The sequence below is a fragment of the Dipodomys merriami genome, unplaced genomic scaffold, assembly GCF_024711535.1.
Source record: "Dipodomys merriami isolate MVZ:Mamm:240054 unplaced genomic scaffold, mDipMer1.0.p SCAF_2, whole genome shotgun sequence".
Taxonomy (NCBI): domain Eukaryota; kingdom Metazoa; phylum Chordata; class Mammalia; order Rodentia; family Heteromyidae; genus Dipodomys; species Dipodomys merriami.
This window is the reverse complement of record NW_027203381.1, coordinates 113,819,119-113,840,657: the sequence shown is the minus strand read 5'-3', so window position 1 is coordinate 113,840,657 and position 21,539 is coordinate 113,819,119. Positions and strand designations below refer to the sequence as shown.

At 47.2% G+C, this 21,539-nt stretch overlaps 2 protein-coding genes across 3 annotated transcripts in view; one reads left to right on the top strand and one right to left on the bottom strand.

Moving 5' to 3' along the window:
* Positions 1–21,539, top strand: part of Urb1 (URB1 ribosome biogenesis homolog) — a 63,915-nt gene that overhangs the window by 25,760 nt on the left and 16,616 nt on the right. For both annotated transcript variants that reach the window (XM_070030563.1, XM_070030564.1), the window contains 12 exons: positions 433–603; positions 1,477–1,670; positions 3,898–4,116; positions 4,608–4,787; positions 6,481–7,336; positions 8,834–9,035; positions 9,945–10,128; positions 16,299–16,357; positions 17,057–17,250; positions 19,046–19,156; positions 19,275–19,338; positions 21,004–21,175. In XM_070030563.1, the coding sequence (XP_069886664.1) occupies positions 433–603; positions 1,477–1,670; positions 3,898–4,116; positions 4,608–4,787; positions 6,481–7,336; positions 8,834–9,035; positions 9,945–10,128; positions 16,299–16,357; positions 17,057–17,250; positions 19,046–19,156; positions 19,275–19,338; positions 21,004–21,175 (2,606 nt within the window). The remainder of the gene's footprint in view (positions 1–432; positions 604–1,476; positions 1,671–3,897; positions 4,117–4,607; positions 4,788–6,480; positions 7,337–8,833; positions 9,036–9,944; positions 10,129–16,298; positions 16,358–17,056; positions 17,251–19,045; positions 19,157–19,274; positions 19,339–21,003; positions 21,176–21,539) is intronic.
* LOC138831782 (NTF2-related export protein 2-like) lies at positions 14,659–15,559 on the bottom strand. Its single transcript, XM_070028816.1, has one exon. The coding sequence runs from the start codon at positions 15,450–15,452 to the stop codon at positions 14,778–14,780; it is 675 nt and encodes a 224-aa protein (XP_069884917.1). The 5' UTR covers positions 15,453–15,559; the 3' UTR covers positions 14,659–14,777.

The following is a 21,539-nucleotide window of genomic DNA, read 5'->3' as shown; positions in this document are numbered from 1 at the left end:
GCTTGCTCTTCACTTGAGCCATACCCCCTGCACAAGTCCTCCAGATCCCCCAAGTAGTCTAGAGTACAGACATAAGCCACTGATGCTCAGCTTAAAGCCAGTGTGCTGGTCTGTGTTTAAATGCTCTCAGAATTTGGCTTGTTTGTCTGAAGTTCTGGTTTCTCATGCAACTTGAGGAAAGCACCATGTTGTCATCAATTTAATGCTGAATCTCCCAAATTTTGTCAAAGATTGTGAAGACTATACAGGCAATGTCTTCATCTGTTTAGGATGAAATTATACTTAGTGTTCTGCCTAAGAGAAGTTTATGTTGGCTCTTTGGCTACTTTTTGTTTGCTTGCTTTCCTATACTCTTAGTTCTCCCTCCTCGTGGGTTTGCACTGGGATTCTTTAGTATCTCTTGGCTCAGCTGGGCTCCCCTTTCTATCTCAGATGTTCTCGACATGGTGGATGTGCTGGTGGAGGGCAGTGAAGGCTTGGACGAGGAAATTGGCTTCTTGTTAAATGAAGACATGGTCCTGCTCACATTCCCGTTCAGTGCTGTGGTCCCTGCAGCCCTGGAAGCCAGGAATAAGTTGCTCCTTGGGACAGAAAATGAAGCAGGTACAATGTGCAGTCAAGGTGTGCTGGCTGTAGCAAGTGGGTTGGCCTCTTGGGTGTTGGGAGGTGCAGTTCCAGGGGCTGAGAACCTAAAGCAATGAGAGGTGAGACCCCCCCCCCCCTTCAACCCCCATCCCAACCCCGTTCCCCAGAGTGGTAGCTACCCAGCCATGGAGCTCAGAGCATAGGGGCATTTCTGGAGGCTGCTGGGAAAATGTTCATCTGAGAAATGACCCACTGTGTCTCCCTGTTCACTGATATGATATGGTGTCATTCATACTTTCTGGGTTTTCCAGGGATCTCAGGCTTTGTGCCATAGCAAATGTATGACCCCATGTGTCTTATAATTTATTTATAGTACATACAGGTCCATTTTCTGACCTTGTCAGAATTCAGCGAAGTCCAGGTTGCTCTTCTGGATGGTTCTCTTCTAGAAAGTGGCCCAGAGTTGTCCTGTTGATCGCTCTACCATCCTGACATTTGGCCTAGAGGGTCACTGTGGAAAGGGAAGAGAGATCTTGACTAACTTAGGCATGTGATCATACCTGATCTACAGGAGAACTTAGGTAACAGGCTGAAAAGGGGTTGATGAGCTCTGATGGGTCCTGGGACCCATCAGAGAGTAGAGTCCTAGGACCCCACTTCTGGGCTTCCAGACCTAATATCTGATCACATGCCATGTGTTTAATCAGATGGAGCCTGGAGAGTGTGTGTTTAATCACTTGGAGGGTAGTACCCTACCTTCCCCTGTGGGCATGAGACCTCTTGTGGAGTTGATGGGGGGTATGACATGTATGTGGGAGGAGGTGTGGTGCTGGTGAAGCCCAGAAGGGCACTTCCAGCCCATCCTTCCCATCCAATCTCTTTCCTCTGCAGGGCAGAGCATTGTGGCCTATCTGACAGCTGTGCTGACTGATCTCCTCCACAGCCAGAGGGACCCCCTGGCTCTGTGTCTTCTGCTCCAGGCCTATGACAAGTTTGACCCTCCAGGCCCACCTTGCTGCCAGCAACTTTCCCAGTTTAACAGATACTACAGCCTCTGGATCCCCGAGCAAGCCCGGGAAGCTGGGGTGAGCTGCAGTCAGGGATCTTGCTAAGGTGCTCTTTCCATAGGCAGCTGTGTGGCGGGTGCTGTGTAGTCTATGGGGAGAGATTTATTAACCTGCACGCTCCCTCCTCTTAGGAGAGGAGCTGAGTCATCTCATTGCAGCTCAGCTGGTATGGCTGAAACCAAGGGTTCAGTAATTCCATGAAGTTCAATGTTCCACAGTTCCCTGATAATGATACAGATAATGGTAATTGGCTGATCACTATAACTTCAGGCGAGAAGTTACCCTCCCCTCCTTTTTTTTTTGTTGGTTGTGGGGCTTGAACTCTGGGCCTGGGCACTGTCCCTGAGCTCTTCAGCTCAAGGCAAGCACTCTACCACTTGAGCCACAGCACCACTTCTGGTTTCCTGGTGCTTAATTGGAGGTAAGAGTGTCATGGACTTTCCTGCCCAGGCTGGCTTTGAACCGTGATCTCCTAAGTAGCTAGGATTACAGGCATGAGCCACTGGCACCTGGCTTCTTCTCCCTTGCCCGCCCTCCATTTTTAAAAATTTTTGTTTCCGCATTAGAGTTTAAACTCAGGGCATGGATGCTGTCCCTTAGCTTTTCACTCAAGGCTGGGGCCCTAATCCTTGAGTAACAGCTCTACTTCTGGCTTTTTGCTCATTAATTAGAGATAAGAGTTTCATGGGTTTTCTGCCTGTGTTGGCTTTGAACCACAGTCTTCAGATCTTAGCCTCCTGAGTGGCCAGGTTTATAGGCATGAACAACTGGTGGTGCCCAGCTAGCTACCTTTTCCCTTACTGAGAGATCTGGGGCTTTCTTCTATGACCTCAGCATGCACTGAGCACCCGCTTGGCCATCCCACCTGCTAACACTGGAACATAAAGCAAAAAAAAAAAAAAAAAAGATTTTCTTAGTGGGTTCTGGCTCCAATGCCAAGTATTTCTACAAGCTGTGAGGCAGGATAGTGGAAGTTAATTTTGCTGTGGATTTTTGTAGGCATTTGAAAAAGCAAATAGTTCAGAGCCTTTGCCTGAAGAAGGTAGCTACCTTGATGGTGTGGTTGGTTTGTTGGGTATGCTGAAAGTATACTAAGCATTTTGTGTATTTTAAGCTATTTAACCTGCCAAGAACTTGGCGAGATGGGAGAAGACTCACCACTGTTCACGCTTGTAGGTGCAGAGCATTCTGCCATCGATTGTGATGAGTCAGGTTTGGGGCAGGCCTGCTCCTGGAAGAATGTTGCCACCTTCCTTCCCACAGAAGCCAAGGTTATGGCCAGAAGGTGGCTTGTGTCTAGAAGTTCAGTGTCACCCTCCTATGTGTGAAGGTCAGCCTCCTCCCTGTTGAATGTGGCACTAAGCTGGGATAAGACCTGTCACACTCTCCGGGGTAATGTTGAGCTACACTGGTCCCAGGACCACTGTGAGACACATTGAACTTCCCGGCACATAGAGCCCCAGACCTACCAGTCTAAGATGTTGAGTGTTTGGAGTTATCAGACTATAAGCCACGTGGGGTAAGAAAGCAGTTTGAGGATTATGTAGAAGAAAAGAACAATTGTTATATGAAGCACAACGGTTCCAGAAATTTTGTTCCATTCATTATTCCCCTGTTCTTTGGACAAGACACTCTGACAAGGGTGCAGGGAGACAGGAGCTGCGCTACAGGCAGTGCCTTCCCAGTTTCCTGGGACGCATCATGGGACTCTTCCATATCTGGGGCACTGGCTCCACGTCACTGTGGGTCTCTTTCTACCATTCCATCAGTACGAATGTGTTCTAGGAAGCTATATAACTGAGTTAAGTAAAATGCACCTGGCCTGGTTTTTATAGTTTGATAGGAGTGTGTGTGTGTGTGTGTGTGTGTGTGTGTGTGTGTGTGTGTGTGTGTGTGTGTGTGTGTGTGTGTGTGTGTGTGTGTGTGTGTGTGTGTGTGTGTGTGTGTGTGTGTGTGTGTGTGTGTGTGTGTGTGTGTGTGTGTGTGTGTGTGTGTGTGTGTGTGTGTGTGTGCCTGGCCTGGTTTTTATAGTTTGATAGGATTGTGTGTGTGTGTGTGTGTGTGTGTGTGTGTGTGTGTGTGTGCCTGGCCTGGTTTTTATAGTTTGATAGGAGTGTGTGTGTGTGTGTGTGTGTGTGTGTGTGTACGTGTGTGTGTACGTGTGTGTGTACGTGTGTGTGTGTTGCCTGTCCTGTCCTACCCTCTGTAGTAATTGATCTTTTCTCTTTTTTGCCATTTCTCCCAGACACTGCAGAGCTCTCTCAGCCCTGGACGCCACACTCCCCACTTAGCCCCCTGCTTCTCTAGCCTGCTGCGTGTGGCCTATGAGAACCGGACACTTGGGGAAGAACGTGTTCAGATGCAGCTGCACGACGCCATCCCACACCTCGCCCTGGACCGGGCCCTGTGCTCAGCCAAACAGGTGCTGCTCTACCTCAGAAGCACTGTGGAAAACTTCGGCCAGGTTAGCACTGTCCCTCCAGCCCCAAAGAAAACATAGCCTTCTCTCAGCCAGGTCCCCATACAGAGACACAATTTCTCATGGTCCCTGGGGCCACAGGGTGGGCTTGTGGCTCAGGAGCCTGGAGTTGCAGCTCTGCAACTCCCACAGTGCTGACTCTCTTCCCTGGAGAGACAGGGACCCTCTGGTGACAGCCTGGGTCTACCTCCTGGCTGGCCCTCCTTTTTTTCCTGACCTTAATTCAGGAGCTCACTGTCAGGCTTTTCCTGGTGTGCTTTATGGATCTTCAGTTGGGGTTTTGAGGCATATACCTTTGTATTTCTTCAAGTTTAGGAAGACAAGTGTCTGAGAGATGACTTGGGGCAGTCACTTAGGTGCCACATGCACAGGTCTTGATGCCTCAGCTTACCCTCCAGTTTGCTCTGACCTGGCAGCACGTCCTGGTGTCTGTCAGTCTTCCTCCTCTGAGGCTCATGCAGTTCTCCTCCTCATAGCTGGGCAGAAGTGCGGGCCCCCAGCTCCTGCAGCTCTTCCTGGATCTCCTCACACGCCTGGTTGTCCACTTGGAACACCTGGATGTCCAGAACCAGCAGAAGTGCCAGGCCGCCCAAGCTGAGACGGACCTCTTCTTGGACATGGAGTCCATGGCCTCTCTGGAGTTGGCCAATGACCAGGTACAGCTGCCCCCTCCTGCGGGCAGCATCTCACCTCCTATAAAGTCACAGATAGTAGCTTCTTTCTATTTCTGTTTTGATTTTGTTTTGGAAGTAGTGTGATTTGAATTCAGGGTCTCATGCCACTCCAGCCCTTTCTGCTTTAGGTTATTTTTCAAATAAGGTCGGCACTTTTGTCTATGGTTGGCCTGAACTGCTGTTCTCCTACTAATGTAAGTCCTTTAGCTAAGATTATAGGCATGTACTGGTGTGTCTGGATTGTTTACCTCTGATTTAAAGTTTAAAAAATCATACCTACAAAAGAGAAATAAACACAGAAAACTGTAGCGGGATGCTGAAGCCACCCATGATCTCCACCTGGGGTTGAGAAGGCTTCGTCTGGGCATCATTCTCCCAGTGGCTCCTCTGGTCACCCCACCTCTCTAGACAGCTCTCCGTAATGCCCTGAGCCTGCCTCGTGTGTGTGTGTGTGTGTGTGTGTGTGTGTGTGTGTGTGTGTGTGTGTGTGTGTGTGTGTGTGTGTGTGTGTGTGTGTGTGTGTGTGTGTGTGTGTGTGTGTGTGTGTGCGTGTCCACTCCTGTGCACCCCACCTCTCTAGACAGCTCTCCGTAATGCCCTGAGCCTGCCTCGTGTGTGTGTGTGTGTGTGTGTGTGTGTGTGTGTGTGTGTGTGTGTGTGTGTGTGTGCGCGCGCGCACGTGCGTGCGTGTGTGTGTGTGTGTGTGTGTGTGTGTCCACTCCTGTGCTCATCCTGCACGGTGTGCTGTCCAGTGGGCCAGATGGAGATCGCCCTTGCTGTGTAATGCAGGTGTTTTACTGCATCCAGGAGACAAGCATGTTCACGATCCTGTTGACATAGATGATTCCTTCCATGCTGTGTCCATTGGCTTTCTGGGAGGTGTGTCTTCTTGCTGCTAGCAAGGCTGTGATAGGAAGGGTGATAGCAAGGCTCCTTTCCTTCCTTTAAGAATGATCCAGATAAGGGCACCCATTCGTGTCTGGTAGAGTCATGTCAGCAAGGCTGTGCAGGACAGCTGGACCCAATCCAGCAAGGGTATTCGACTGCTTTCCAGTCAGGGCTTCAAACTCAAGTCAGTTGGGCCAGAAATCATTTCATAGAGTCACTTGATAACCCACTCTTGTCTAAGTAGAGACGGTCTTGGCTTCATTTTGGTGTTGGGGCATTGGGCAGTGGCTTAAACCCTATCCAACTGCCCCAGAATGTGAGCTGTGACCACTCTGTCCTATTTAGGAGACACCTGTGTCTACTTAGGAGCCACTCTGTCTTACTTAGGAGCCACCAGAAGGCAAGGCTGCCAGAGAAAGGCCAAGGTTGGACTTGCCTTAATCACATTTTGCCATGTTTGCATCGTCCAACCCCTCCAATGAGTGACTAAGGAGAGAGTCCACTCTGGCTACCTTTATCAGAAACACACTCATGACTGTGTGGGCTCTGACGTCTCTGGCCTTCACCGACATGATAGGGAGGCTGTGTTGGTCGTGCACAGTCCTAGGGTTGTGAAGTGTTGTGAGGAGGGGAGCAGCTGGGTGCTGTGAGCCCCCTTGAGAGGGGCACTGGACACAGGTGGAGGGCAGGTGAGTTAGCAGAGCCCTGCAGTGAACACTTCTAGCAGCTGTGGCCCCTCCCTAGTCCTGCGCCTCTCCTAAAGTCTGTCCTGGTCCCTGTCTTTCAGACACTGGAGGAGGTGCTGGGGGCCATCCTCAGACACCCCACACTAGAGAGCTGGTTCCTAGCCCTGGAGCAGCAGTCCCTGCCCCCGCACACACTCAGCCCCATCCTCGTGAAGCTGCTGGCGGCCCACTTCAGTGCAGGGGTCCTGCAGCTACTGGTGGCGAGCGCCCCGGTCCTCCGCAGCATGGGGCAGCTGGGCCTCCTGTCCAAGTACTCAGAGGCCATCACTCGGAGTGTGTTGAGAGAGCTGCGAGCCCGCAGGACAGGTGCAGCCTCATTGCCACCTAGGACCCTGCCACAGCTGGAAGCCCTGCAGCAGCTCCACCCCTACATGGAAGGTGCACAGCTCCGAGAGGTCATCCTGGCCCTGCTGGGCCTGCCTGAGGCCCACCTGCTGGCCCAGCCACCCCCAAAGGCCCCAGGGAAAGAGAGACACCTGAGCACTCTGGGCAAGACCCTGGTGAAGCTCTTGGCTTGCAGCCCCCAGGATCAGCTGCAGAACAGTGAGCTCTTCTGGTCAGCTGAGTATGTGCGAGGCCTGGGGGCTCTGCTCCCCACACTGGCCGTGAATGAGTTGGACTCTGCATTCCTCCACACTCTTCAAAGAGACCCCATGCTGGCCCCCGTGGTAGCGGCCGACCTGCTTGACTACTGCCTGGCCCAGAGGACATGCGTGGCTTTGGACATCGCTAGCCTGCTCCTGCAGCAGAGCACCACCCACCTGCTGAGGTTTGAGCTGTGGTGTGGCCAGGCTGGTGTGGGACGCAGCCTGCGAGAGGACATGGATGGCTTCCTCCCCCTCATCCACGTGTACCTCCAGCACAGGACACAGGGGCCCTTTGCACGGCCGCTGGGAGGTAAGGAAGGAGCTGGCTTTGGGCCACTGGGAGTTGCAGGTGGAAGAGGCCAAGCTGGTGAACTGGGTTCACCTTGACCCTGCTGCTTCTTGGTCTGGGCTGGGCTTAGGTATGTTCCTCCTCTGGGAGTCTGAGTGGCTCTGAAGATTTAGAAGGTTAGGTATAGCACACGCCTGTCATCCTAGCTACTGGGAGGCTGAGCTCTGGAGCTCGTGGCTCAAAAAAAAAAACCAGAAGTAGAGTCTGTGACTCAAGTGGTAGAGAAGTAGACTTGAGCAAAAAAGTTAAGGACAGCATCTAAGCCCAGTACTGGCACCAAAAAATCCCCCCAAACAAAAAACAAAACTCAAAACAACTGAGGACTAAGAAATCCCCAATACCTTCTGTCTCTTGGAGTAATAAAGTGATTTGTAGCCCTAGTACCCTGCCAATTCCTAGTTAACCTGAAATAGGGCAGTGGGTAGCAGTTGGGGGTGTCTGGGTTAGGGAAGTATTAGGGCTAAGCCATTTTTTGTTTTGTTTTATTTTGTTTTGTTTTTTTCTTCTGGTCCTGGGGCTTGAACTCAGGTCCTGAGCACTGTCCCTGAGCCTCTCTGTGCTCAAGGCTAGCACTCTACCACTTGAGCCACAGCACCACTTCGAGCTTTTTCTGTTTATGTGGTACCTGAGGAATCGAACCCAGGGTTTCATGCACGCTAGGTAAGCATTTTACCACTAATGCACATTCCCAGCCCAAGGGCTAAGCTGTTTTTTGTCCCAGCACCACCCCCTCAAACACACCTCAGGGGGTGCTAGTGAGTTAGTTTGTTGTGTCAAGGCAGTATGTGTCCAGGCTACCTGGTAGAATTCTTATCTGTCACGTTGCGTTCATCACATTTAATTTAATTCCATTTTAGTGAGTATCTCAGTATTTTTCCACTCACTACTTTGCTTCTGTCTCGTGTAACTTTGTATCAGTGGTGACAGGTGTTAAAAAAAAGTAGAACTGGGTTGGGGCTTTAGCTCAGTGGAAGAGCACTTGCTTGGTAAGTGCAAGGCCCTGAGTTTGGTCTTTAGCTCTGGGGGAAAAAAAAAGTAGAATAATCCAGCCAACAGGAGCTGTCCAGCCAGTGGCTGTACCCACCTCTCCTTAGCTGCACCCTCTGTCTCATCATGCCTTTGGCAAATGATGCTTATGGGAGTACAGAACCTCAGCGCTCAACCTTGGTAGCTTAGAGTCAAGTGGTCAGCACCACTCAGAAAGTCAGGACTCCCCATACCATTAGGCTGAAGAGTACTTGCCAGGCATGTTGGCCATGAATCTCCTTGGAGGAGAGATAAAAGCATCTGCCGGTTTCCTTGGTGTCGGTAGCGTTGCCATGGCGAATATTAGGCTGTTAGAGTGGCATCATTGGGTCACAGGCTACCTAATGTATAGCAGTCAGCCCCCGTGAGCTTTTTGGAGCTGGCTCAGTTTCCCTTGTATGTAATGATCTCTGATTTGTGTCTGTGTCTCAGTGCCCTCCGACACCATTCCTGTCTTGAGGAAGGCCCTGTGGGGACAGCTGCAGGACAGGCTTCTCAGTATGGACACACCTGCAGAGGCTGGGCTGCATCTGGAGATTCTGGCCCAGCTGGTTCCCTTTGCAAGAGCCAAAGATCTTCGTGTGCTCAGGGCCCATCTGCCCAGCTTGCTTCAGACTCCTGGCAGAAACAAGAGGTATGAAGGTGAGGGTTTCTGGGTGGCTATTCCCCTCTCGGTCTCACTTCTCCCCTTAGAATTTATGAATTTCTTAGTGAAAATGGCTTCCTTGCCATTGTACCGGTCAGCAAGATGGCATTGTTGCTATAGCTCCTCGTTCTAGCCATCCTGGCTGAGAATACATCTCCGTAAGTGGGTGGCTAGGTCTGACTCCCTGAAGAGCAGTGGTGCTGAACTGGGGGTGACTTTCCCTGGGGGCAGTGTATAACGCTTTTTATTATGACGGCTGGGATGAGTGGTGTGGCTCATAGCATTTAGAGGGCGGGGGGCATGGGTGCTACTAACTCTGCAGCCCCATAGGTCTTGAGTAATGAGGTAGAAGGACCCTGGTCTGCACAAGTCTGGGCAGGCACATCCTTTTTCTGTGTGCTGATACTGTTGGTTCTGTGAACATTCTGGTACTTTCTTTTTTTGGTGGTACTGGGATTTGAACTTAGAGTCCTATGATTTCTGGACAGGTACTCTGCTACTTGAGCCCCTGCCCTTTTTGCTTTAGTTACTTTTCTACTAGGGTCTTATATTTTTTTCCCCATGGGGTTGGCCTTGATCACTGTCTTCTTATACTTCCGCTGTGGCTAGGATGGGAGATAATTAAGACCATGCCCAGATTATTAGTTGAGGTATGGTCTCACTGCCTTTTTGCCCAAGCTGGCCTCAAGCCACAATCCTGATATTCACCTTCCAAGTAGCTTGAATACAGGTTTGAACTTCCATGCCTAACCCCTGGTATATCTCTCTTTTTTCATAAAGAGTGGCTTCTGGAGTGGATGTTCTAGGAATCAGGCCCTGGGACATCTGTTTCATGCTGGCATTTGTGATGTTGGATTACAACCTCTCTCTAAGTCTGGACTCTGGTCTCCTTTGCAGTTGGATTGTAGCAGACTCCGTCTCTGCAGCTCTGGAGGAGGCAGGAGAGCTGCATGCCTGGCAGAAGACCCTCCTTGAGTCCTGTGTGCAGTGGTTGCTTGCATCCTTCAGTAGTAGCCAGCCCAGTGATGACAGCACCCAGGATCAAGAGAAGCAGATGTTGCTCAGATTAAGCGAGTTGTTGGTAGGTGTTTTTGCTTATAGAGCGTAGTTATGCCTGTAAGGGACAAACCAAGCTTTACAAATACACTTCTGTTGTGTGGCAGGGCAGTGTGGAGAGGCAGAGTGGCATGTGGTGGCAATTCCTGAATTGATGAGCCATTTTCATCAGAAGTAGATGCTGGATTTTTGTCACATGCTTGTTTGCATCTATTGAGATGTTATTAAAGGTCTTATTTTTTGATTAGTCTGAATTATATTGATGAGTGTTAAACCAATCTTGCATTCCTGGAATGAGCCTACTTGATTATGATTTATTTTCCTTTTATACCTCATTGGATTGGAGCACCTAATATTTTGTTCAGAGATTTTGATTCTGTGGACACAAGGGATACTAGCTTGTACTTTAATTTTTCTGTAATATGTTTAGGTCAGATAGCACTGACCTCATTGAATTAGTTGGGTAGCGTTTCTCTGAGTTTTAAACATTTTAGTGTGTTGTCATCTGGCTTGCCATGAACAAATTTGTCTTTTGTGTTTGATGTTGCTGGGGGCATGATTTCAGGGCCTGGCGCTGTCTCTAAGCTCTTTCAAGTCTAGCCCTCTACCGCTTTGAGCTACAGTGCCACTTCCAGTTTTCTGGTATTTAATTGGAGACAAGAGTCTCATGGACTTTCCTGTCCAGGCTGGTTTTGAACCGTGATACTCACATCTCAGCCTTCTGAGTAGCTAGGATTACAGGCATGAGCCACCAGTGCCTGGCTAAATTTGTCATTCTTTGTTTCTCAGTCTCCTCAGACTGAACTTAGTGTTTTTTAAAATGTGGGCTAAAGCAATTTGAACAGTTTTTGTGTTTTTTCCACATTTCTTGTACTTGGGTTCAGTAAGCTGTTTGATCTGTGGAATGGTAGTTTCATAGAATTTAGAAATACTTGGCCCTAATTCCCTTCTCAGAAGCATCCTCCTAAAATGTTCTATTGTTTTGCACAGAAATAATATCTGAAACATTTGCATGAGAATCTGAGTTGCATGGCATAAAGGTGCATTACTAGTCCTAGAGTCTATGGCTTGTGTTTAAACTCTGAGCCAGGTAATCCTCAGGAACATAACTCCAAGTAAAACAAACCTGAATGTAGTAAATACATTTGGAAGTCCTGGAGCAAGCTATGTGCTTGGCTATTCTAAAAAAATCTTTGTAACTCATCACAGGTTTGTGAACCTAGTTACACAGAACCCAGGCTTGGGTGGACTCTGGGAAGAATGTGCCCAAGACCTAAATGTAGTGAGCTGTCAGGGCTGAGTTGTAGAGTGGTGGTGCTTAAGGCCCGGCATCCACAGGGAATGCCACCTCCCATCGTGGACAGCCTCTCCAACTTCACTAAGTGTAGCTAGCGAGGCTGGCCTCAAGCTCATAATCTCTAGGCATGTACCACCATGCTGGCTCTTATTTGTTTCCTTTTTGTTTTTGCCTTTTTTTGATAGTCTATTAGCCCATACTAGTCTTGAACTAGATCCTCCTGCTTTAGTCTCCTAAATTCTGGGATTATAGGTGTATACACTACAATCCTGTTCTAGTCCTTTTTTTAGATTTGGAATAATATGTATGGCTTATGCTATACTTTCTGTAATCATCTACTGAGAATGACTTGCTTTTTGTTTTTCAATGCTGAGTAGTATTCTACTGCGTGGTGTCCATTGCCCTTCCCTCCAAACCCCAGATAATCTGGAATCATTAGGAATTGTTACAAAGCTAACGAACATGCCCATTATAAAGAAGAATATTAAACATTCCCCATTACCTAGAGGCTATCCTATTTATAAGGCTAAATGAATTTCCTCCCAGAGGTGTTGCTGAGAAAGACACAGAGAGAGAGAGAGAGAGAGAGAGAGAGAGAATGTATGCAATTGTGCTAAGCATAATTTTGTGTACTAATGGGATCATATTCTGCATATTTGTAACCTGGCTTTCTGACAGCTGGTTTTTTGTTATCCTGATACCATATTTTGAGTTTTTTCTCTCCATTCTAAGGACTGTGAACCTGTTGACATTGGCAGGGGGCATTGATCTTCTAGGTCAGTGTATATCTTCTGGATTCATGTACATTGCCGAGCCTTGGGTGGCTTTCCAGTTTTGGCTGTGGTAAAGATGAGCATGCTGAATATTTTGCATGATGCTGCTGCAGCAGAGAACTGGGATTTAAGGATGTGATGGGCAGGAAGACTGCCTCATGCTTGGGGAGGGATCCACTGGCCCAGGGGTTTCCTTCACACTGGCATTGAGGTCTCTACTGCATGGCCAGCCTGGTGTAGGTTGAGCACACTGCCATCAGCTGCTCTCCATAGTTGATACTGGTCCTCAGTTCCCAAATCTCCCCTTTGTCCCACTAGAGCCTGTGACCTGGGGGTCAGTGAGGGGACCACATGAGTAGCCTCCACTGACTTTTTATTTTTTTAAGAAATTGTTACAAGGCAAATTTTATTTTTTCAGTGATAAAAATGTAAACATGTCAAAAACAAATCTAACTGATATAATAGGTCTAGTCATTTACAGGGTTTATAGAAAGCAATTCACAAAAGCTCATTTCAATTGCTATGTATATGCAGCTTTTATTTGAGACTTTCTTTGGGGAAAGGGTGTTATTTTGGTTGGTGCTGTTAAAGCTATGACTTAAAAAATACAAAATAAGAACAATTTTGATTAGACTATCAGTACACGTCAGGTCCACTCCTATCAAATTCAATTTTAATAGGATCAACCAGAATACAGTGTATGAGTCAATTAGTAATTTTAAAATTAAATGATACAGAACATTAATAAATTGCAAAAGCTTTTAACCAAAAATCAGAGCTAGGGGTTTTCTCCTTCCAAAGCTGAGACATAAAATTTGTACTTTAGTTTTTTGAAGTTTAACATGAAGATCTTTTGTTCTTTCTCTTTGAAAAGACAATGAGTGAGCCACATAATGAGAACATGTTTCAAAATGTTATCTATTTGCCCAATGCCACTATAGGAACAAATTATAAATGAAATAATTTTAACCTTAAATAATAGAATACAATTTAGAGTACAAAACAGGGAGCATTCATTCAAGAGTGAGTAATCTATAGGAGTCTTTTGACCTATAGAGTTCATAGAGAAGACAGGAGTTAAAGGTGTCAGACATAGCAATAGCTTTCTTTCCCCCTCTCCTGTTAGATCCCATCATAGATTAGGCTTATTGCTAACATTTTACCCCATATGTTCTTGTATAAATTGACATAAATATTGGTGATAAGTATGAAGTAAAGTACAAATACCTCAAAAACTCATTCTTAGGACAAGAGTGATATTCACGATTGTTTGGCAACAATACTTATTAGTAATTTAAATGAAGGTGGGCTGTATTTTTAGGTAAGAAACAAGTACCAGCATTTTACCAATTGGTCAGCCTTCCTCCTTAATTTTTGGTTTCCATCATGAGGGCATCTCTACATTTCTCATTAAAGCTATTAGTTCTATTACCACTCATTACCTAAATTTACAGATCTGGAGCTGCCAAGAAAACTGTTATTAGCAACTTTTGCCTTTTAGCCACTAAATACACCAACGCTCAGATTTCTTTTTTTTTTGCCAGTCCTAGGGCTTGAACTCAGGGCCTGGGCACTGTCCCTGAGCTCCTTTTGCTCAAGGATAGCACTCTACCATTTGAGCCACAGCGCCACTCTGGCTTTTTCTGTTTGCAGAACTGAAGAATCCAACCCAGGGCTTCATGAATGCTAGGCAAGCATTCTACCACTAAGCCACATTCCCAGCCCAGAGCTCAGATTTCAACAGAACATTTTTACCTTTTTAGATGATTCACTTCATAAGGAAACATGTCAACATAAGAAAATAATGTATAAAAGACTACTGAACATCTCTACTTACAACTCAAATATTTCAGAGTTGTAACAATACAAACTTAAATTGAACTGATTTTAAATACTATATAATAAAACGATATTAGCTGGGTGCCAGTGGCCCATGCCTATACTCCTTGCTACTAAGGAGGCTGAGAATCACAGTTGGAAGCCAGCCTAGGCAGGAAAGTCTATGAATTATCTCCAATAAACTATCCAAAAGGCAAGAAGTAGAGTTGTGCTCAAATGGTACAGCACAAACCTTGAGCAAAAAATGCTCAGGGGCAGTGCTCAGGCCCTGAGTTTAAGCCTTTGGACTAGCATTTAAAAAAAACAAAAAAACCAACCAAACAAACAAACAAACAAAACTATTAACAGTTTTAACTGAACTATAGATGCTTGTGTTTTACTATAAAATTAATCTATTATCCAAGAACCCCAGCTTCTCCAAGATAGTTATGTGGTACTAATACATCACAGATGTAATTACAAAAGAATTCCCAGTTTGTTTTTTTTTAAATGTACTACTGGGTTCACAGTGTGTTTAATATTACTTTGAGAATGGCTTCCGTGGACTATGTATGTAAGAACCTAGCATTAACGCTCTTAGGGCAACAATCCAAGTTGGCAGCTGCTACAAGAGGTGCTTCTAGGAATAAAAACATATTAAAATATTTTACTTTTAGCACAAATCCATTCATACTGCTCTTTCAACGAAACACATTGCTTCGCTCACACTTCTGCTGCCGGAACTAACAACCCCCCCACGGCACACTGGGCCACACTTTGGCCCCTTTAACTCGAGGCCCAGTCTTGGAAGCGGAAGCAGTCGCTGGCAATCTTCCACACGGTGCTGTGCGGGGTGGGCTGCGTGGTCAGCAGGAAGTTCTGGTTGAAGTAGTGTTGTCTGTTCCCATCGAACTTGACCGTGCCACTGGTCACCACCAGCACGGTGCTCTGGGACTGGGTGGCCTGCCCGTGCACCGGCTGGCAGTCTAGCATGTTCACCTGGAACTCACTGGTAGGCAGCATCTCAAAGAAGTTAGCGAGGTCTTCCAGCCCTGTGACAACGTTGCCATTCCAGATCAAGGTGGCCTCGTCCAGGTACAGCCGGGGCAGGGCCCGGCGCCTCCTGTCCATGGTGTCGTAGTAAATACTGACAAACTCCTCAGCAGCCCTGCAAGCCTGATCGACGTAAGTCTTAAAATCCACAGACATGGCTCCACGCAGATCCGAACCCGCAGCAGCCTCTTCCCGCCGGGGCTTCGGAACGACCGCGTCCGGAAGCCAACAGCACCGGAAGTACCTCCTTGCGCTCTTAAAATGCCCGCCCACCGGAAGTTCCCAAGTACCAGCTTCCGCCATTCTGGCCCAGTGCCTGCCATTCATCTTAATTACTTGGCTATTTACTTCATTTAAAAGAGCACTTTGCTTCTGTAAAACTGGATCCTCAGAATCCAAGCATTCCATCTTCCCCGTCCCAGACACAAACTAAAATGGAAGAGTGCCATTGACTTAAGTGAAAGGCCATTGCAAATCCATTAAGTGTCTGAAATGGTAGACAGCAGACTATTTGGGAAATTTCCTTTGGCTATTTGAAGAGCATAAGCCATGTAAACGTCAGACCTATCAGCAGAAATAACAGAATAAAGTATTAAAAAAATAAAAAGCCAACAAGCTGGGTATCTGGCTCACGCTTCTAACCCTAGCTATTCAGGAGTCTGAGATCTGAGGACCGTGGTTCAAAGCCTGCCTGGACAGGAAAGTCTGTGAGACTCTGATCTCCAATGAACCACCAGAAAGCAGGAAGTGGAGCTGTGGCTCAAAGTGGAGGAGCTCTCACCTTGAGTGAAAAAAGCTCAGGGACAGTACCTAGGCCCTGAGGTCAAGCCTCACAACCAGGTCAAGCCCCACAACCAGGTCAAGCCCCACAAAAATACCAAAAAGGTGCATGATTTTGTGGATTATTCGAAAAATGTCTTTTATATTTCCTGAGTGGTTCTAACTTGAGTTTCATAGTTGGCACTTCAGGTTTTGTGTTATGAGCTGTCTTGATTGTCCTGTAAACATGAGCTGTCACATGCTCACTAGTAATGGTCTTAGGTGGTGGACTTGAGAGCTTTTGGGTAGAATCTCAAACTTAAAGCAGGAGGGCTTCGGAGCTTGGCCTCGGCAACTCTGTCATGTTTTGCAGAGGGACAGGCAGACCCAGCAAGGCACTGCCTATCTGAAGGCTACAAAGCCTCTGTCTGTCAGTAATTTTTTTTCAAATTCATTGAGTTACTTCATGTGTATTTCTTGCTTGCTTTATTCTAGCATGTACTTAATGAAGTTGACCCCAGTGACTGGCAGAAATTTGTGAAGACAGGACTCAAGTAAGTTGATTTTATTTTCCCTGTGTCATTTATAAACGTAGCAGTGTTTTTGACAGCTACGGAGCAGAGGTTACCTCATTTTTAGAGAGAGAAGATAAAGATTGGTGAAGAATATGATCCACCTATTGACACTGTCGTGTTTCTGATGAGGAACAGAGAAACAGCACTATGAGAATAAGATATTTTTTAAAATACAGAAATGAAGCCAGACATGGTGGCTTAAGCCTGTAATCCTAGCCACATAGGAGGTAGAGATCAGCTGATTGCAGTTTGAGTTCAACATGGGCATAAAAATTCATGAGTCTGGGGCTGGGAAGGTGGCTCAGTGGCAGAGTGCTTGCCTTGTATGCAGGAGGCCCTGGGTTTGATTCCTTAGCACCACATAAACAGAAAAAGCTTAAAGTAGTGCTGTGGCTCAAGTGGTAGAGCGCTAGTCTTGAACTGAAGAGCTGAGGGACAGTGCCTAAGCCCAGAGTTCAAGATCCACACTGACAAAATACACACACACACACAATTCATGAGTCTGAACAGATGTGATAGAGCATTAATATACACTGCATTAAATCAAGAGAAAAGTTAGATAGCCAGCTTGGTGGTATATTTCAAAATCTTCATAATTCTAAGGGAAAAAAAAAACTGCTTCCTATAAAGTGAACTCCCCTTTCATTAAGCTGTTTCCTTTTGACTCCTGCCTCCCAGATTTCGCTATCAGGACCACACCTTCTTAAAGACCCTGCATGCTGCCACTCTGCTGTTGTATAGCCCAGAAAGTTCCATGCACTCAAAGCTCATCCAGCTTCCTGTGGTCCACATGATGCTGACCCAGCATTCTTTGTTTCTGCCAACACTGCTGACCTCTGAGGGAGAGGGAAATCCAGATAGTCAAGTAAAAGGTATCCCTCCCCAGATCTCCTAGTTCCATTCCTGCTTTTGTTTCCTAGTGATGTGTTCCAGAGCTTCTCCCCCTATTTGTTTTCAGATCTCAGCAGGCAGTACTCGGGGTTTGTTACTGTCAGTTCCAGAATCAGGATATAGTCCTGTGTGCGCATGTATGCATGTCAGTACTCAGACTTGAACTTAGGTCCTAGGTGCTATCCCTTAGTTGTTGTTGTTGTTGTTGTTGTTGTTTTGTTTTATCAGTTGTGGGGCTTGAACTCAGGGCTGGGTGCTGTCTCTGAGCTTTTGTGCTCAAGTCTAGAGCACTACCATTTTGAGACACAGCTCCACTTAGTTTTTTGGTGATGAATTGGAAATAAGAGTCTTATGGACTTTTCCTGCCTGGTCTGGCTTCAAACTCTGATCCTCAGATTTCAGCCTCCTGAGTAGCTAGGTTTATGGGCATAAGCCACTGGTGCCCAGCTTCCCTTAGTTTTTTTGGTCAAGGCTGGTACTCTACTACTGAGCCACAGCTCTGTTTCTGGCTTTTGCTGGTCAATTGGAGATAAACTCACAGCCTTTCCTGCCTGGACTAGCTTTGAACTTCAGTATTCAGATCTCAGTCTCGTAAGTAGCCAGGATTACAGGTATGAGCCACCCACTCCAGGCTTGATATTCCTCTGATAGAGGGCAAAAGTAGGCCTGTTCTGAAGGCCTTGTCCGAGTAGTAGAGAGGTTGGAGGGCTTACTCCCATGTCATGCCTGAGTGGTAAAAGAGCTGGGAGTTAGGGGAACTTAGGAGGTGTGGGAAAAGCAACGGTGGGTGTCAGACCTGAGAGACCACGTACATGAGTTTTCTTAGTGGCAGATTGAAGCTTAGCAAGGGAAGAAAGTTAGTATTCACTTGTTAACAGAATGCTGCTGCAGAACTCTTCTAATGCTAGGCTTACTCTATGCCTCATTCAGTAAACACTTACTGCTTAGGAGTAAGTATACCTAATTCAGTAAACATTTACTTACTGCTTGGGTGGGCTGTGAGACATGTCAGAAAAGACTGAGATTTCTACCCCTCAAAGCCACACTGTTAAGAGACAAGTCAGTTGTTACCCAGACCATTAGAAGCCATTATGGGTCAGTCTGTAATAAACTGCTGGATTGGCCAAGTATGATGACTCATGCCTACAGCCCCAGCCACCAAGGGGGGCAAGATCAGGAAGATCACAGTTCAAGAGAGTATGAGAGAGAATTCATCTCAACAAATGAACTGAGAATAGTAGCTCATGTCTTTTATCCCAACTATGCAGGAGTTATGATAGGAGGATTGTGTCCAAGGCTGGCACTAGGCAAAAAGCATGAGACTATGAAAAATAAGTAAAGTAGACAATGGTTGGAGGTGTGACTTAAGTTGTAGATACCTGAGTTCCAACCATAACAGCCAAAAGAATAAACTTAAAAACTATTGGAGTGAGGCCAACTGTTGTGCCAATTACTAGTGCAAATGGTAGGAAAATGTGTTCTCTATTCAGGAAGGAGGAGAAATTTTAGAGCTTTTTGGTAGTGTAATTATGGGGATGAATGTTTAGATTTTAAAATCTGGGAGTGACCTGAGCTAAGACTAGTCCCTGGTCTTGTCAAAAACGTGAGAAGCTGGCCACCGTAAAGTCATTAATAAAAAATTCATCCCAGTGGGGAAGGGGCTGGATGGCAGCTGGACGTGCACATTGTTGAGATGTTCAAGGGTTCCTGGAGCATTCCCCCTTGCTTTGTTTGCTGTGTGTCCCTGCAGTGCTGATGTCTCTGTGTTTCTTCCAGAAGCGCTGGTGGATCTGATGTGGGCGGTGGTGAGGCTGTGCCCCTCTGTCTGCCAGAGCAGCCATTTTGCCGTGCTTCTTGGAGCCTACGGTGCCACTCTCAGCGTCTTGGGTAAGAGTGTAAGGCCCTGTGGGCGGGGAGGGGTGAGGGAGCTGCTGGGAGGGTGCTGGCAGTATTCTGTGTGTTGAATGCACTTCGCTTCCTATAGCAACTCTCATTTGACTTCTAGACCAAAAGATTTTACTTGTCCTCCGGGCCTATGAACAGAACCACCTGAGCCTCATCGACTTCAGGTGAGTGTTGTGTCTGTGTATCTGGAATCACTGGTATGGCCCCTCTTCACACAGCCAGCTCCATATCCTGTCTGGCCAGACTGACAAGCAGAGTTTCCCAGGCGCCTGCATGTCGGTAGCCCAAGCTGCCAGGGGTGGCCTGGTTTGTACCAGAAGGACTCATATCCCCGCTGACTGATTGATGGGTGCTGGCTGTGGAGACCCTGCCCCCAACTCAGAGTCCCAGCTTTCTCTTGTCTGCACATGTGTCTCTCTGTCTGCCTATTTGTATGTGTATCTCTCCTGTCTGCATGTTTTGTGTTTGTCTATCCATCCTATCTGCACATTTTGTACGTGTGTGGGGGCTGGGGTTGCTGCCTCTTTCCTGGGGTTTGCTCTTTCTGTTGTCCCTCCTGGGGTCCTGAGGGCCCGAGCTTTGTATCAGACCAAGCGGGAACTGACTAGCACATGTCAAGAGTTGTGTGTTCAGACAGCAAGTGAACAAACTAGATGAAGAGAAAGTTCTGGGAAACTCTGAATGAAAACACTTGGTTTAAAAATGAAAGCTGTATTAGCCCAGAAGCCATTCTACCCCAGACAAAGGAAATAGACTTGTTCTTTATCTCTTTAAGAATGCTCAGGCCTTAAGGAAATACTTGCTCTCTTTCCTCTCATTGCTTTGGGGTGGGCGTTATCACAGGAGACGCTGCTGGTGGAGGACAGTTGTGCATGTGGTTGTCTGTCATGAGATAACACACAGCACATGGCTGCGTGGGAGCAGGGAGGTGGCTTTCCTCCAGGCTGGGTCGGTGGAGCATTCAGTGAAGAGGCAGTGGGAGGAAGGAGGGTTGGGAGGAAGAAGAATGAGGAAGAAGAGGGAGGCTTGAGTCATTTTCCAGGTGGAAGAAAGGTAAGCCACAGTTGTGTGAGAGTGCATGGCTCCTAAAGTAGCTAGCTAAAGGCTGTGCGGGAAGCCCTCATTCACTCAAGACGCCTGTCACTAGTGGGAGATCAGGCTTCTGCTGCTGGTCTAGCCTGGCTCACACCTCAAGTCTTGGGGATGGCTCTGGGGTTTGAACTCCGGGTCTTATACTTACCAGTACTCTGTTTGAGCCACACCCCCAAGCCATTTTTGCTTTAGTTATTTTTCAGATAGGGTATTACACCTTGGCTAGTCTAGACCATGATCCCCACATTTATATTTGCCATGTAGCCGGGATGACAGGAGCACACCACTGCGTCCAGCTTTCTGTGGTTTGAGATGGGATCTTATGAACTGTTTTGCCTAGCCTGACTTCAAACTGTAGTCTTCTGAATACCTACGTTCTTCATAGCTGGGATTACAAGCATGAGTCACTATACCTAGCCTGAGTAATTTGCTTAATCTTTTCTGTCACTTCTTCCCATTTGCACAGGGGCTGATAGTGTAACCTATGGAGTTGCATAGGCTAGATGAGTTAGTGTGCATAAAGGACTTAAAACCAAGCCAGGCATGCCATAACTAGTGTGTGGGTGTTGGCCTCTGCCATCATTGCCAGCATCCACCTCACAACCACCTGCTTCCTAAGCTGTGATCAAACACATGTACAGTGCCAGAGGAGCACTGACACAATGTGCCACCAAGGATGGATAGCTGGTACTCCTGGCGGGCCCCGTCAGCAGTCCACCTCCCTCCTCTGGCTCTAGGGTACTGATGTGGGGCCCAGCGGCTGTGGAGCATCACAAGACGCGCCGGAGCCTAGGCAAGTCACTGTGGCAGCAGCCAAGCGTGGGAGACATCCTCCGCCTACTGGACCACGACCGCATGATGCTGACCATCCTGCACTTTCCCCAGCACCGGAGGCTGCTGCCCCCCGAGGTGCGCCCACTGCTCCTTTGTCTCTGCTGCGAGCACTCCATCTGTACCTGCAGCTTGCTTTTTCTTCTAAATTTTGTTTTGACAGTATCGGGTTATAAACTTGCTAGCCAGGTGCTCTACCTCTTGAGCCACCCTCCAGTCTAGCTTTGTGATGGCTAATTGGGGATGGATTTTCATAGACAGTTTTTAACTAAGACCCTTCAGGTCTCAGCCTCCTGAGTAGCTAGGATTACAGGCATGACCTACCAGAGGCTAGTGGATAGACTATTACTTTTGATCAAGTAAAATTCCAATGTATATAGAGATAGACTGCTCCCCCATGTTCCAGTGATTCACCCACTTCTGCTGACTCTGTTTTATCACA

Bases quoted from the DNA above. Each gene is read 5' to 3' on its own strand.
- LOC138831782 (XM_070028816.1), bottom strand. From the start codon at position 15,452: ATGGAATGCTTGGATTCTGAGGATCCAGTTTTACAGAAGCAAAGTGCT.